This window comes from Toxoplasma gondii, chromosome XII (genome assembly GCF_000006565.2).
Source record: "Toxoplasma gondii ME49 chromosome XII, whole genome shotgun sequence".
NCBI classification, from domain to species: domain Eukaryota; phylum Apicomplexa; class Conoidasida; order Eucoccidiorida; family Sarcocystidae; genus Toxoplasma; species Toxoplasma gondii.
The window spans coordinates 411,735-428,393 of NC_031480.1; the positions used below are offsets into that span (position 1 = coordinate 411,735).

General features: G+C 51.0%; 2 protein-coding genes across 2 annotated transcripts; both read right to left on the minus strand.

Annotated features, from left to right (window-relative positions):
• Nucleotides 1-249: 249 nt before the first annotated feature.
• On the minus strand, nucleotides 250-6,846 carry TGME49_307800 (GDA1/CD39 (nucleoside phosphatase) family protein). The gene is made up of 5 exons (XM_018782533.1): nucleotides 3,181-6,846; nucleotides 2,613-2,690; nucleotides 2,183-2,345; nucleotides 1,513-1,715; nucleotides 250-1,183 (listed from the first exon to the last, which is right to left on the minus strand). Exons 1-5 carry the CDS (start codon nucleotides 5,301-5,303, stop codon nucleotides 976-978), a joined length of 2,775 nt encoding a protein of 924 aa, XP_018634770.1. The 5' UTR covers nucleotides 5,304-6,846; the 3' UTR covers nucleotides 250-975.
• Nucleotides 6,847-8,154: 1,308 nt separating this feature from the next.
• TGME49_307810 (hypothetical protein) lies at nucleotides 8,155-14,983 on the minus strand. The gene is made up of 7 exons (XM_018782534.1): nucleotides 14,509-14,983; nucleotides 13,498-14,095; nucleotides 12,653-12,727; nucleotides 11,587-11,750; nucleotides 10,423-10,745; nucleotides 9,453-9,691; nucleotides 8,155-9,067 (listed from the first exon to the last, which is right to left on the minus strand). The coding sequence occupies exons 2-7, from the start codon at nucleotides 13,873-13,875 to the stop codon at nucleotides 8,975-8,977; spliced, it is 1,272 nt and encodes a 423-aa protein (XP_018634771.1). The 5' UTR covers nucleotides 13,876-14,095; nucleotides 14,509-14,983; the 3' UTR covers nucleotides 8,155-8,974.
• Nucleotides 14,984-16,659: the final 1,676 nt, after the last annotated feature.

A 16,659-nucleotide genomic window follows, 5' to 3' on the forward strand; every position in this document is an offset into this window, starting at 1 on the left:
CCGCAGCACAACGCCCTCAGAGACAAGAAAAGCATGTCTCTCGAATGTGCACCATCTTAGAAGCTCCCATCGGAATGATCGACACAGTCATTGTGGAAGCTTCGGCTTTGTCACCCAAAATGACTACTAATCACGTCGCCGACGACAAAGTCTTTTGCAGTACAAATCGTATACCGTGGTGCTTTATACTTAAAGTATCTTTTATTTTTGAAAGCTACTGATCTACCATACACTTGAGGAATAAGCGAATCTCTGCCAGTTGACGGAAAATGTAGTGCTCAGCTTGAGACGAATTCACTCCGCAGTCGTGTGTAAACTGCTCCCTGGACAAAATGGATGATTACGCATATCAGCGTAGACACTTCTACACGCAAAAATATGCACTGATACACTTTCCACATTTCGGCATCGAAAATGTCTCCCTGAGGGACACTAGCATGAAGATGGCTCTCAAGGAACATCACCAATGCTTCACAACCGCACAAGGGGAGTACCCGGAAGCAGGTCCTCCACCAACAAAGCATCATAAATACAGTTCAGGTGTCACATTGTCAAAAGCGTGCGTACATGCGTGTAGAGATATGTAATCACATATGCCGCGGAAGAACACGATGACTCGAATTTCCGATAGAATGAGATACATTACGCTGCGTTCCCCCTGATACTAGGGGCATCGGATGGAGCTAATCCGAAAGCTTAGCCGAATAAAGTGTACTCCCCAAAACACGACGCCCAGACATGCTTTTTTGAGACGACAGCACGAGTTTCTTGTGACTGGCACTTCCATTTACTTTTCTCTGACACTACATTGTATCGAGTTGCGTTGTTGCGCCACCGTGTTGCGCACGATAACTCCTCCTGGTGTTCAGTTGATCAATCCGACCGTCAGGAAACCCTCTTTATATATGGCGCATCATGAACAGTACCTCAGCTGCAAGTAAGGAGGATATGGACCCCTCTAGAAGTAACTGCATTTCAGGCGGGTGCAGATTCAGCGAGGTGCATCGGGCACGATACAGAGGTGGGTGGGCATGGTGTGCCGATAACCGAGTCGTGCACTGCCGCCCTCTCAGCGTGTTCAAGACGCTTGCGAAGAAATGACACCTCGTGGTAAAGAACCATAGCCAAGATGATACACATGAGGAGAAAAGCTGCTGCCAAAAGGAAGAGACCGTGATATTGCCTGCACATCACAGTAATTCGTGATCAGGAAAAACACATGAAGTCGCGGTTTTCAAGAAAATGACAATCGACTAGGACTACAGCTGAAAAGGCCTCGCACAAATATGCTGATTGAGCACCACGTCATCCGTATCATGTGGTGTGCGAACACCCCATGCTGACTGGGTCAAAGGCGCTGAGTCGCTAGTTACAAAAGCCACGTCTATAAAGCAGTGTGACCACAGATAACGCTATCGCCTCGGGTCAGTTTGTTCCTTCCCGTTTTGTTTGTTTACACATATGCACTTATGCTCCGAGGGAAATAAAGTGACAACAATGAGAGTGACTTACTCAACGGGAGCCTGCCAAGGGAAGAAGTTCACTTCGCTTATCATAGAACCTAGTGTCCATCCAGGGGCTACACAGCTACTCTCGCTGCTCGCGCTGTTGACTGAGGCGAACGATATCTGAGAGGACTCGAGGGGAAAGCCGAAACCTTGCCGAAGAACAGCAAAACTCCAGATAGCCTTCCAGCACAACTTTTGAAGAGAAATCTGCAGAGGAATACAGCAGGCGCATCGCTTGAGAACATTGTAGACAGGAACGATCGGCCGGAAAGGTACCTATACGTCTTCCATCCACACCCAGGGCCGCAGTGGCTTCGCACCGGGGAATCTGGATAGAACAGGAGTAGCACCAAAAACAGCTACTAGAAGGAAAAGACGCAGCAATAAACAGAGGGAAGGCCGCAACGGTATGATTCGACTCAACGTCGGCTTATCGTGCCCGCAGCAATACGGGGAAAAACACACGTCGTTAGAAAGGGAATACCGCTTGTGAGATTAGATCCGAGACGAAAGTGCCAGCCTAAGGCATGCGACACATGCCGCGTTACTTTGGGTGCAAGGTAGGGCAGCTGAGGCACACGCATCTGCTTTGCGTGTGCGAAGAATTACGACGCGTCAAATTGTCGACAAGTCAATCACCTAGTGTCCTTCCAGCTCATTTTTTCGGTACTAACATCGGCAAACGCGCGAAAGAAACCACGTCTCCTCATCCCCTTAAGACGTTTCAGTCGGAGACCGCAAACAGCCGTGGTTGCTGTGAGGAACTCAGAGAGGGACGTCGGGTTGACCAATCCGAGCGCAGCGTGAACCTTGCTAAACTGTCCGAATGCGATGAACCTAACAGAGAGGAAAAAAATTTGAACAGCCAGTAACACTGTGACCATTACACTCGTGATTGTGGTGTTCTGCTCCTTCTTGTCTCTCTTCAAAAATGTGAGTTTCGAGGTTTTCCATAGCTTACTTTCGGGATGCTGCGGAATTTCCCTTTTGATATGGTGAATCTCTCAAGCCGCGATCAAAATGTTACGAAGCGAGAGACACTGTGGAATACTACTTAGTTGATGTTCGCCCTCGAATCGAGGTCTTACGTCGGCGGCGACCTACTTGCTGTCTTCAAGTCGGGGTTGGTACACACCGTTGAAAGAGCAACTGTTGATGAAGCAGAGGGAGTTGTGAAAAAGCCTGTGGCACGACATCGCCAAGTCAGTGGAGCGGCAGGAATACGGGTATCCAGAGGCGCCACGCATATTTATCACGTTCACAAACGCTCCGTCAGTGCAGTGTTGTCACATTGAGGACGACACTAAAAAAATTCAGAAACCCTAAGGAGGTTCTCAAAGACAACTTGGTCGTTGTACCAGGAGTCACTCAGGGTTAAGCTTGAGTGCTATGTCTAGCGGTGGATTCAAGGTCAGACCACAAGGGCAAGAATACGTACACACACGAAGGAATCGACAGACGTGTTAGATTGATGATATGAGACAGTTAAGCGCCAAAGCAGCTGCCACAAGGGCAGGACAGAACGCATTACGACACATCAAACTTCTTGTGTGATGCCTCAGCAGAATATGTGTCAGCCGCCATATTGATCTCCAGCATCGTATGGCATTGCGGTTCCTATACTGACATACAAAAATTGCGGCAATGGAATCAGACTGCTTCGACGACTTACTTGTACGCTCTTTCTCGGCAAGCTTTGAAATTGCCACTTCCGACAAATCGGACCACGACTGTCGCCTTCGGCTTTACATCCAAAGTGACTTCGACGCCGCCCTGCTTTCCTGTGCCAAAACCATCGTTCGGCGTGTTCTGTTCTTCTTCGTCAATGGGCCCTTCGGCACCTCCCTTAGATTTCCCTCGCTCTTTCTTCCTCTCATTTTCGTCTTCCTGGTCATTCCCCCGACTGTGCCTACTGGACCTGCTGCCCTTGCTTCCGTCCGCTCCCGCCTTGTCTCCTGGAGCAGGCGACGCTAAAGCTTCCCCGCCAGTTTCACGTTCTCGGTCACGTGGCACATCGTCTGAAGTCAACGCGACCTTCTGATCTAAGTGTTCGCCCGTAGCTGTTCCAGAATCAGGCACATTTACATTGAAATCAAGGAGAGCTGTGTCGGAAGAGCCGTTCGAAAGCGGCTGCATATCCTGTAGGCTATGACGCATTTTGACACCGTAAGGCGCCATTGACTTGATCGTTTTGAGAATGTCATTTTTTGCGTAGGCCGCAGCTTTCATGAAAGTTGTGATTTTATCGGTGTCTATGTCGGCATAAAACCGGCGCTCTGGGTAGGCCAAAGACGGCATTTGAAACGACCGCACACTGCCCCGGGGCAGACAGGGATGCACAGACGCCAGCGTGATTTCTGTTCTCTCCCCATTTTCCTTTTCGGAGAGTCTCCGTTGGCCTTGCTTCTTTCCCCGAATCTCCGGACGGTTAGCTCCCCTCGTACCGGCATGGACCTCGCCGCTGCGTTGCTGCTCAGAGTCCAGCGACGGATACAAGGAAGTCCGGCGGGAAAGGATGATAGGTTTCGATGCCGCTTTCTCTATGAAATCTGGGTCTTCTCGAAGGCGTTCGACTAAGGCCTCGACACCCAGCATGGTGCTGACGCGATTCAAGGCATCAGACCACCCGTAGCCGAGGAAGGAGTGCGAGTAAAGGCGAATCGATTTGTTGCCAAGATGGACGCCAATGAAGTCCTCCAGAACCGACGTGTGCAGCGGAGAAAAGGTTATCTGCATAGACGCGCCTCCCATGTCCAGCGCCCCCACAGTTTTCTCGGGGTCGTCCGAGAGGCTTCCGCAGGCACTGTTGACGGCTAGCCAGCCGTAGAATCCCTCTTCTTCGCCAGAGATAACGCGGGCCCAAGACGGGTCGAACTTGAAGGGATTCACCGAGGGGTCTTCCAGGGCCGTTCGCAGACTCGCCATGAGGGCATCTCGCGTCCCTTGACTTAGATTTCGCATCCCGCCTGTAGCCTTCACGAAAAGCGGAATTTCTCCCCAGACAGACGTCGGCACACCTCGTCGAGCCAAGCACACCTGGCACTCATCCAGCATCGACTTGAACGCCTTCCTAGCGCCTGGGAAGTCGTCGGCGAAGCTGCTCAGCGCAGGCGCGGAGTTGCCCCCACAAACGGGCTGGGGAATCGTGACCGGTCCCGTCAGGGGATGTCGAGGATCGAAGCGGCGCGCTTTCCACGAGAAAACTGTGACGCGAGAGCCATGCGACCCCGCGTCGATCACGATCCCATAGTCTAGCAACCCCTGTTCTGAGAAATAGAACGACGTTGCCGCGGACCAGACAAGCCACAAAAACAGAAAGAGCAGCGGCGTCAGAAACCACCAGAAGAGCTGCTTCCACAGCGCGCGCCTAACCCAACCCCTAAAACTCCAGGAAACGAACTGCGGGGCGAAGGGTCTCGCTGACTCAGTGGCTTCGAAATAACAGTTGTGGTACGGGTGCTGCTCGCGGGTGTCTGAAGGGTCGACGCCTGCGCAGTCAGAAAGCAACGGCCACCGCCCGTCTCTGGTGGCAGCCTTGGAGTCGAGCAGACGACTGGTATTGTAACGACTTCTCTCTGCTGACCTAACAGTCCCCCCCGAGAGGAAAGCGCCGTAAGTTTGGCTCGAAGCCACTGCTGTCACCGAACACGCAACGCAGTCCGGACAGATTGGCGAAGAATATCCAGAGCCGTTTGGCCTCACGGAAGAGCGAGTGTACCGAGAAGGCGCATTCTCTCGATCATGCCCTGCATGTGCAAAATCATCGACGCCAGCCTCGAAATCCCCGTGTGCCATTTTCAACAATGAACCCTCTGGACAGGGAAGGTTTGCAATCACAAAGCTGCATACGTATAGAGAGGTGACAGGAGGGCTGTGTTGGCTACACCGCCACAGAAGAGGACCAGAATTATGGGACCCAACAGGGCATTCCCGCCGCTGTGAACAAATATGAAGAGCTACTTATCGAGAACAGCGGCCCTTCTGAGGAAAGGGCAGTGAATGATATAACACGGCTTTTTTACATGTCTCAACAGCATCAAGTGCTGGACTGTGCACGATGAAGATACATGCAGTTCAGATTTCTTGCGGACAAACAGTTCCAGCCTTTCCTGTCGATAATTTCCGTGCTCTCGTTGTCTCGGTAGTTCTGACGAAAACGTTTTTCCCGTCGTCTGCGCTGCTGAATTGTGAAGGAAACAGACGAGTGACCGGGATCGCATATACCGCAAACGACGGTTAGGGGCGTCGCCCTGTTTGCGGTGGACCCGGTCTCTGACCGTAGGTAAAATAGACAAAGTGTGACCAGAGAATAGGCCAAGCTCACATGATTTTCTTCGCCCTCGAAAAAATGGAAAAAGTGACATACACGGGACAGCACAACATGCTTGCAGGCGACGGCCGGTCCACACTGCAGAATTTCACGTTGCGAATGGATATCTAGCAACGGCAGCACCATCGGTATCACCTCCACATAAAAGACTTCATCCTTATTGTTTTCCGGCTAGAAAACTGAACCTCCAAGGTTTGCTCTATGGTGTGACACAGGTGAACTCTGGTGAGCCCACTCCGAAGCCACATGAAAAAACGGACACGCTTGGACCACCGCAGACACAGGGTTGCGAGAGTCTCGCAACAGTATGGTTCATAGTTCCATTTTAAAAATTGTCAATACGAGGCGACTTTAACTTTTTATCGATAGCGAAGCGCTTTTACGGCCGACGACTCGGTTTTCTGCAAAACCACTTGCCATGGGCGCCACGGCACTGTCCACGTTACACCGTCGCCTGCTTGAAGTGTCGCAAAACCCCTGGAGAGAATCTCATGAGGAAACGTAAAATTTGGGATTTGCAGAGTCGAGAATGCCAGAACTTAAAAATGCGACACTCCTCAACCCTTGCCACTTTCTGGAGACTGCTGCATCGCCTTTGGGAGACAAATTCGTACCACGCGCCCCCACCGTCGCGGATTTTCAGTATTTACGATTGTCGCCAATGTCACATGACTGCCCAGAGGGAAGCAGTCTTGATGAGCTTCAACGGGAAAGACTCGGACACAAACTGCAGGGTGGAAAGGAACCCGATTCCAGCAAACTCCGGTCGCCGTGGAGACAGTGCGAGGCTGTACGAGCCGACGAAGCGATGTAATCCCGCTTGACCAGTACTACAACTTAGTTGTTTTTTCCTGCAAATGATGTCTCTTCCATCGTAGCCAAGATGCACCCGCAAGTGGGCTTCCACGCCCTTTCGACGGCTGACAGAAGTTTGCGTATTCTCCGGAGAGATGAGACAAGCATGACGCCTTAGATGCACAGCGTCTTCCCTTTACGCCTTGTCGGTACCGTACACTGTTGCTTGTGTGTCAGTCGCTGCTTCGAGATTGCATCCAACGCCTTCCTCGCGGCTCCGTTTGCAAGCCGTCTTGGCACAGACCAGGGTTCCGGAAAGTGCCACGAGACCTCCCACTTTTCTTACACTTTGTTTCACGCTTTTGAGGGTTGGTTGGTTTCAAGTTTTACACATTTGGGGGGAATCAGGAGGAGATTCCCCTTCGACCGGAAGCGCGTGTAAATCCGGAGCTATGGGTTCTTACGCAGCAGGCGACCGCAGAGGACGAAGAGAGTTTCGGAAACGTCCTATTTTTCTTCTTATCCGAATGAATTTTTTGATAACATACGGAAAGATTTTTAAAGAAAGTCTTTTCGGAGAGCGAGCTTTGAGGTTCGAGGACAAAGAAAATGGTGACAGGCTGTCTCTGTACCGGTGACCTTTCTCGCACGCGCCAGACACACCACACAGTCGCAGGGATGTAAGCTATGCAGAGAAGCAGGCTGGGTCGTTTTCCACGAGTAAAAAGGACACACAGATTTCGATTCATAGCGTGAACTTCGTTCACTGTTACATGACCCAGATCATTGGGTGCATTTGTGGACATGGCTCTCGACAAACATTAGGGTTCCTGAGAGGATCAATTTCAGGCAGAGATCCGAATGGCCGTACTATCGTGTCTGTTCTACTTTTCCCCGTCGATCTATCACTTGAATTACGGCACGCCAGCCCATAGGTGCTGCGCAAGAAATGAGGCTTTGCCGTTGTTTTTGTAATATTTCTTCCGCCTGCACTCAGTGAGTCCACACGTCGCGTCAAAGGCGCACCAGAAAGTGGTTATGGTCTTTCGACCAAGAGCGAAGGAACAAATGGTGAAATTGAGTGTTCACCACTACTGTGTCTCGCGCATGATCTCCGAATACTAGGTGTGGACTAACAAGCACCCACCGTTCGGTGTCCTCACGAGAAACGACCCATGTGATGCCGCCTCAAGAGGCAGTTTAGTTGATTGTTAGTTCGTCGGTCAACTTACAAGGCGACGCCGTCAGGTATCGTAATGCGACTCATTTGAGTACAAGGAATTGTCAGCCTTGGGAAGCACATATGCAGAAACATGATTTCTGACCACGCACTGACCGGTAAGCATTTGAGGTTCTGCCGAAAGCCCCACTTGGTGGAGCGCCAACAGTGTCCTTTTCCTGTACTGACTGTCAGCTAGTTAAGCTATTCAAGACAGTGCTGCCTATGCATAAGCTCTCGAAAAGACGCCGTGTGTGTTTGTGGAAACGCGAACATAATGAAACTAGTCAGTGCCGCCGTCGCATCCGGTGCGCAGCCCACTGTTCGTGAGTCCCCGTCGACCTGGTCCGATATGGAACGGTGTTTTTCGCATTACTCCAAATGATCTAACGAAGCTCTCACCTTAGCAAGCAACTGAAGGTGCACTAGGCAGTGGCGGTCCAGCAAAAGTTCTCGCGCAACCGCGTGAAAAGAGAAAGACACATTTGCAGGCAAAATTGAGCAGGATCACTGGCGGTCAAACGTTTGACTTCCTTGATGGCTTGCGACAGAACATTTTCGACGTATGTTACTATCGGACCACTGAATTATATTTCGCTGTGATACCCCTCTTCATGTGATACGCCTCTTCGCTAAAAAGACACTAGAGCGTTCCACTATTTCACGAAGCAGCCAAATTTCCGTACGCCTTCTTTGTTGAAGCCACATTAACACAAGCCCTCTGCACACATATGCGCACATATACATGTGTATACATCCACAGTCTAGAAGCATGTGGCAGCTCCGAGCGCGGGCCGTGGAGCAGAGAGACGATGTCGCCACACCCATCATCAAGCGACTGACGGAAAACGGCTGTACGCAGAAGACTCGCGCGGATTTCAGAGAACACACCAGAAAAGAAGAGGCGGCCACGTCTGCGCCAGCATAGCGACGCAGCTTAATGTCTCGTGAAAGGATTTACGAAGCAGTGCCTTCCTTCACGGTAGCTCCCACGAGGGAGCACCGAACCGTCCATGGAACTGGATTCTCGTTCTCAACAGACTCTCGATTCTGCAACAGCTGTACCTGCAGATTTCACCAATTCCCAACGGCTGCTAACTGCAGAGCGCGCGAGTCGCTCGACTAGAAACCACAGCCATGGAAGCCGCCTCCAGTCATCTTCATCAACTTCTTCTCCCCCAGCTGTGCCTCGAAAACCAGGCCAGCCTTGCGAGCCTAAAGGAAGATGCAAGAGATTGAAAAGAACCAGCTCCGAACCATCCACTGCAAGGAAGAACTCAGTGGTCTTTACTAAATGCTTCGAGTAGAACAATGACGCACAAACACAGTCGCCTGTTGCTCCGGGGTTGCGCTCCGTCATCTCGGCTTTACGATCGAGCCGTTGCAGATACGAGAAAACTGTGCACTCGAAATCACCCTAGGTACAGTTGCTGTCATCACAAGAATACTCGAACGGGAGAGAACTCACCAAACGAACCCGCAGCACCCAAAAGACAACAACGGATACGCCACTGTCGACGGCGGCAAATGAATACAAGGCGAAACACCTGTGTCCTTTTTGCATCTCCACTATACATGACACAGACTCTCGCCCTCGTACCTCGTGAACAGCAGCCTGCAACTCCTCAACAGTCATTGCCTCTCGCAGCTTCCTTCGAACCATGTCTCCAATCATATCTTCATCTTCGCCATTGGCAGAAACCTGCTGGGGTGGAGGCTGTTGCCGCAGACGAGCCTCGCCTCGCTTGTCGTTGCGAATGACCGTGTCGTATTGCCCTTGTTTCGACCCAGGTCCCCGCTTGTTGTTCTGCTGCTTCCCATGCTGAGAGGACACCTTGCCTAAATGCAAAAAGCGAATAATTCCAATCCGTTGCATGGAACGGCGTTTTAGGCAGACATATGCAGGGGGTTCGATGGAAGGAGATATTCCGGAAGAGAGGTACTCCAGAAAATATACCCATGTAGCCCTGGACTATGTTTCACCGAGGGACGCTTTTCTCAGCTGCGTGTGTCGGCTTCACCAGCTCCTGCACCCGCGCTGCGGTCGAATCGTCGATGCACAGTTGTAGCGTCTACCCCACTCGTTTAGCGCCTCCACAAAAAATTCTTAGAAGTCGCTGTTTGCCTCCGTTTGCGTTTGGCTCTCACACCCTTTTACCTCTGTCTAGCCGTACACCTGCTTATTCTTTGCAAATTCTGCAATCTGCAAGCACCTGTCTACCGCAGGATCCCATTCTCTGATGGTCTGTGTGTCACTTTATGCCTGCCACATTCTCTGCCCCCATTGGTTTTCGCTTGAGTCTCACCCACCACTGTGTTAACAGGCAACAATTACGATGACAACTACTTTAGAAAGAAAACAAATTTCAACACCTTGTTTGATACATAACAGAGTACACAACGCAGCCTAAAGGCGGCAATCAATGTACATATAGACGCAGCCGAATACCACACATGAATACAGAACAAAGGTAATCAGGGGAACAGAGCACAACTAAGCTAATAATTGTACAAAATTTAGGGCTCATTCAACACGGCGTATATATGTATCGATCAGATTGTGAACTTACCAACACCTGCATCTCGGCCAGCAACCGGGACCTTGTTGGGCTTGGTGTTCCCTCTGGAAGCGCCCTTCGATCGGTCAAACTCGTCGGACCGACTGCCAACGTCCCGAGGGGGTGCAGTCTCAGCAGCGCTCTCTGGCGCATTGGCGTCTTGGCCTTTTTGCACATAAGCGATTCGAACAGATCCCGAGCTGCCTCCGCCCCTCCCAGAGCCTCCCAGCTTTCGCTGAGTGCCGTTGCCGCGGCGGCTGTTGCATGCATTCGCGCTTCCCCCATGAGAAACTTCGTGTGCGGCGGAGGGGCTGGAAGAGACCTCGGGGCTACACCTGCGAAAAGGTGAGCGGCAGTGAAACGAATGCCATCACCGGGAGTTTGCTAGTATTTTCGTGTCACCAACGTACGTAACATGAACGATCAAAAACGACCAAACGTTTTTGACGTAGTAACACAGAGGATTAAGCCGCAAGTGTGCGCGGCAAGCCTGTCTTGCCCAGTTCTTGTTGATACCATACTCTCACAATGGAGTTGCTGTTCGCTTCTTCCACACTTTCTGGACAGTGGATGGGAATCGTTCGCGGGGAAGTCAGCGTATAAGTCCATGATTAAGTATCACCAAATCTTTAATAAACGATTTCTACTTCGCGGATTCGTATAAAAAATGTGAGGTGGTTTTCGATATGCACACAGATACATGTGCCCACTGCACGGCTGATTTATGTGTGACTTCGCAGTTTCAGCGGAACCCTAGGCTATCCCAGAGCACAAGGCGACGGAAAGCGATGAAAAAACGTGGACGGAAACCGAGTTCTCAGCCATCCTGGGCTTGTTAAGGTGAACCTAGTCCACGAAGGTTAAGTCACACATGAAGAATACCATAGACTACGATTTTGCAGGCTCGGACCGTCTGAAAGTATTTAGTTTTCGTTGAAATATTGGACTTACCTTTAGATGATACAGCATTCAGAATACGTTTTCGCTAAATCGGTGACCCACGCTCAAGAATTCCTCACGGTTTCACCGGTGCTTCTATATTTGTGAGGAAACAAAGTTTTATTTCCGAAAAAAATGACCATCTTTTAGGGATGAGAATCGATTTCTCAGGTAAATCACTTGCTTCCCACCCCACGAAACCGCCGTGTTCTGCAGCTCATCAAGGCGTTCGCTTACCCCGGCTGAGGCGCTCGGGCATCGCGAGCCTCCTGCGCCGACGCTCGTGTGTTGTTCTTCTTCGACGCTAACTCCTTAGACTCTTTGTCTCCAACCACAAGAAGTGGAGAACTGGGAGGGAAAAGCGCAGTCAGTTCAGCTGTAGGTACAGCGGAAGGATGCGCCTGATAAGAGCAGACAGACGTGATGGAGTGGACGGCGGGTACGTCGCTTGATCACTTGCAGCGTTACACGTTTCCACTAGCAACTCATCCACGCACACTATCAATTTAAACCAAACCACATGTCAACCTCGACTTTGTCTGTGGTAACTACGGGACTTCAATTTGAACCGACAATCACACGGCGCACGACCCTTGTGTTGATTGGCATTCGCCTGCAGGGTTCAGACTTGTTTTCGACCTGGCAAAGGACAACTCAGGAACGATGCTCATTGTATGCGGGAGGGACTCGACATGTTTCTACACCGAAAATCATGTGACACTTTTGGTTTATTCGTTGCAATGACCTCTATAATCCGAATAATAACATGCATCACTGTAGCCTTTATAGACACACTTCAGAAGCATCTTGTTAACTGAGGAGATCGCGCCCTACACAGGTCCGCATTAAGGCTCCAGTGAAACAACTCCATGGACGCTTGGATCGCAACTTCTTTGATCACGGTCGAAACAAAAGAAGCCAAGTAGAAAAAATGAAACGCCTTCTGTCGAGAGCTTGCCAGTAGATTTTTCTATTTGATTGAAGGAAACCTGCCAAGTCGAGACTCTCCGGCCCACATTTTCTGTCCGGCGCTTCCGCGAGGGGTCGATGACTCGTTACTTGGTTCTCTGGGAATTCTTATCCATATACAGCACTACCCAGCAGTCATTTGCCAATACTAGTACAGAACGTCTTGCACGCCACACAAGAGCTATATCTGAATATGACGATCGAGATAGCCGCGTGAAAGTTTTTCCGAATTCCTCCACGCGACTTGAATCCGGTAAACAGAGACCTTCAAAGTCTACACCCGTAGTCCGCCTCGTAAGATGTATTCTCTCCTGAACGAAGTTGGTCGGCCTACCAGCGTCAGAGCCCAAATAGCCGAGAGGATTCGCTGAGCCTCGTCGACTGCGTCTTTCTGCTTCTGTCCTTGCCTCTGATGTACACAAACATGATTCATTCGACACATACACCGAAAATATTAAAAACATACAATCAATACCCTAGCTCCTTTCGATAGCTTCAACAAATGAAACAGCTGGGAAGAACGACTTCAACACTCCGATGCCTCATGCGTGAAACACTGTCGCTACCCGGCCCGTTTGGAGCGCAGATAACATGGTCATTGGTGGGGAGAGGAAGTCTCGACAAAGTCTTGAGCTTCTCACATTGTCTCGGACTCGCAGGAGAATAAGATACCCCATCTGTTCTCTTCATGAAAAGCACAAGATTAACTTGTCTCCGGGAAATACAGTTTCAAGATCTAGACCAATACTCGGAGTCCAACACGATGGTCAGTGAAACTTGAATCCCGGAAACACATCCAAGATCTAAGCCACACGTTCACCTTCAACATGGTGGTCATGCAAAACAGACTAGACGTTCACAATTTCATTTGGTACTGGAACGCTTTATGAAGTTCCTCGAGTACGTATCTGCAGTTCCGCGACACTCGTCCTTTTGCCAACTGTGTGAACAGCACAGTGTGACGTTCCTCCTGCTCCAGGAGATCGAGTGCATTTTTGAAAAACGATTCTGCCAGTTCGATGTCTTGATCTTGCTAGCACCTGAGCAGCAACTTTCCCTTGCTACTACTCAGCACCATTGTCCTGCGAGTACGGCGAACGATACCCCGATAATCTAACCTCCCGCTCGCCACCCCCAAAGTTGGGGTGTACACACACTCGAGCTCCGAGCGCTACGCACCTTAGCAGTCTTTTGACTCTTTCCCAGTCGCTTGCTCTGCGCCTCGACCCAGTCATCTTCTTCTTCGTCTCTGCCAGCGTCAGCGTCCTCCTCTCGCGACTGCGGCTGGTTCCGCCGCGGTTTCTGCTTGGAAGCAGCGGCGCCTTGTGCGTTTCCAGAGGTTCCTGACGCCACAGAAGTGCCTCTGGATCCCACGCCGTTCGCCTTCTTCACATGCCCCGTGGGCGCCGACTCGCCGCTCGCCGGTTCTCCAGGCTTGACGGCAGAATCGACGCTGCCGCTGCTGCTGTCGGGCGACATCCGCGTGGCACCACCGGCCGGTTTCGTCGCCGGTTCCGACGTCGAGGTCAGAGCCTCCGGAGCAAAGATGGACCACATTTTCTCGAGTAAGTGGAAAGGGAAGTTCGAGAAAGGTGTTTTTTAGAAACGCGGCCGCACGCGCTTTGGGACACGACCTGCTCGGGGAAAGGTCCAGAAGACCTCGAAGACTGGAACGCCTGGGGGACGACCACTAAGAGTCGCGCGAAAGTTTCCTTGGAATGTCGTTCTGCTCTCGGAGCCACGGAGCCTCAAGAAAGTCCGCTTCGGTCAAGTTCGCCTGTGGAGGGGGAGAGAAGAAAAATACAGAGAAAGAAGTTCGCCTCTCTGCAGCCAGGAAAGTGGGGAAGAAGGATGAAGCTGTGGACGTGGTTGTGGCGTCTTTGCCTGAAAGTTCGGGAGAAACGAAGAACACGGGAAAAGAGGAACAGAAAAAATAATTTGAAGAGAGATGAGATATAGAGAAGAGAGAATAGTGTGACATGCACATACGAGCCGCGACACACCGATGCGTATTAACGGGAGTGTTGACCGTTAGAGGGTTCGGAATGAGGAAGTCCGCTTGAAAATTGCAAAGTGTGACGACAGAGAGAGCGACGGAGAGGGCAGGTTTAGATCTACTTTCTTCTTTTAACACGAGACGAGACCGCCCAAGAGATCCCACTCATTTCGAGCCCTGGGGTGTAAACGTACATCGCCTGTATCCCAGCGCTATCCTGCTGTATTCTCTCGTAGCGTCTGAATCCCCAGAGTGAAAAAAAATCCAGGCAGGAATTTTCCGGGCCGACAACCCAGTAGCATCTGCCAGTTCGTGGGTGCGGGGATACTTGTGCGGGGACGGGGGGAATCCCAATTCTCAAACTGAACAACAGAAAGTGGAGCACTGTCGTCGCAAAGCAAGTCTGTGACAGCGACAACCGGTTCTCCGAAAAACCGCCGAATCGGTGGTCTCCTAACTCTGGGAGAAAAGCGCGAGAAACATGCGAAGAGACAGCAGCGTTACGCGCGCCACGGAACCGTTTCTCTCGCCGTAGCTCAAGGGAATGGGAAAGAATCGCAGCTCGGGGTTCGCGACGGAAAAACACTCCTTTGAGAGCGACCAGAAAGGCACTTTTGGGTTTCGGGGCTTACCAGATTTCGGTGAGTCGATGCGTTGGCATCTGAGAAAAAAGAACGGATATTCACCGCGAACTGACCCCGGAAGTGTCATCCGCTGCCCTGAGCCGTCCCCGACGAGACAAACCGCGCCGGCGGCGCCTCTGCCGTTAACGGTTCTGCTGATTTTTTTCCTTCGACCACAGTACTTGCAATCTAGAGCAATTCGCGGATGCTAACCGCTCTTCAAAGGCGTACCAGATCACCTGGAGGTATTAAAACAGGAGTACGCGACGTGTTTTTTCTGGGCTGTCCAGCTGACACGCGACAGGAGCATACCGCGCGCTAGTGAGTCGGCTGCCTCGCTCGAGTTAAGCGGCAGAGACAGGAACGGGGTAACGCAGAGTTTTCGGACCCTTGTTTACTCAGAGCCTTTTTGGAGATGCTTTGTCACGAAACAAGAAGCGCGCTGACAACCGCTGCTCTCGGGTGTCTCTGCCTGCACTTCGGGCGCTCTCTTTGAAGCGTAGCAGGGTCAGGGCGGTGAACGAGAGATGATAAAGTCCATATCTCAACTGCGGGTTGGGAAGAACTGCGAGGCACAACGACAGGCAAATGCGTCGCTACATAATGCTTGAGAGGATTAAACTCGGTCCCCCAAGTTCAACACTCACCAACACAAGTACCATTCAGATGCGGCGGTACACGTTGAGTCCATGATGTTTGAGAGACTTAAACGCGACAATGGACTCGGAGTTAGAGTTTCTCGGGACTGACGTCAGCGTATCCAGCTGAAAGGAGGAAGTTCAACCTCATGCACGCTAATGATCATGCACCACTTGGCACGCAGCGATTTGGCACGAGACAAGCATCTCGGTGAATCGGACACAATGTGTGCTTGAACATCCTCCCACACGCAACTTTTGTGAAGCTCGAAGATTCTTGCTTTGCGTCACCAGTCCGTCCCACTTCATTTCGTATTTAGTGGCACCTTCCATCGCATACCAAGGTCCTCTCGCATTCCGAGTTAAGTGTGTGATAGGGCTGTTCTGACACAGCGTGTCGTTGTCCTCTAGAGTTGTGTGACCAAGGTCGGAGGCTGACACTGAATCAACATCGTTAACGACAACAGGCTTCAAGCAAACACGAATGCCGTTAGGATATTGAGGTCCAACACCATCAGCTTCCTTACGCAGTTACGTGGAGTGTCGGCTGCTTCCCGCGTTTGTATCTGAGGTGCCGCGAACAGTGAACAAGCCTGCTTATACTTTAACTGATAGTGGCGTGACTGTATAGTATGCACTCACGGTGGCACTGTCATGCCTGTTCTGGCAAACAGAATTCATGGAAAGCCTAAACTCTTTATGTTGCTGTTGGGCATATCCATGCTGCGCTACTCGGGAATGGTAGCAGTTATTCTTCTACCCGCGTAGGGAACGCGTATGTCAGATCAAGGTTTCTTTTTAGCGGCAAACCCTTTGTCCAGAGCGGCTGTGCCTTCGTGTAATCACAAGATGTTGTTCGCACCGGGTTTCTCGTTTCTTGTTGGTGATTCGTTTCTGTCGCTGCGGTGAGCTCTATTTGCTGTATTCTAGAGAAACCTGTTATGACCTGTTACTTCTGATATTAGTATCGAACGTGTAGACATGTTTAAGACTTGGTGTCTTCTGGTGACTGCACCAAAACAGGCACAGCAAAAGACGAACCTGAACCCTGGTTACTGCGCGGTACGGTAAGGAACCATCTTAC

What these genes read in the sequence shown, in the direction of transcription:
- TGME49_307810 (XM_018782534.1), bottom strand. Translation starts at nt 13,875, where the DNA reads ATGTGGTCCATCTTTGCTCCGGAGGCTCTGACCTCGACGTCGGAACCG. An exon ending in CTATTTGGGCTCTGACGCTG is followed by an intron (nt 11,751 to 12,652) that starts GTAGGCCGACCA and finishes TGCTCTTATCAG; the next exon opens with GCGCATCCTTCCGCTGTACC. An exon ending in GCCCGAGCGCCTCAGCCGGG is followed by an intron (nt 10,746 to 11,586) that starts GTAAGCGAACGC and finishes ACCTTTTCGCAG; the next exon opens with GTGTAGCCCCGAGGTCTCTT.
- TGME49_307800 (XM_018782533.1), bottom strand. Translation starts at nt 5,303, where the DNA reads ATGGCACACGGGGATTTCGAGGCTGGCGTCGATGATTTTGCACATGCA. An exon ending in TGCCGAGAAAGAGCGTACAA is followed by an intron (nt 2,691 to 3,180) that starts GTAAGTCGTCGA and finishes GTCGTGCCACAG; the next exon opens with GCTTTTTCACAACTCCCTCT. An exon ending in CCCCGACTTGAAGACAGCAA is followed by an intron (nt 2,346 to 2,612) that starts GTAGGTCGCCGC and finishes CCTCTCTGTTAG; the next exon opens with GTTCATCGCATTCGGACAGT.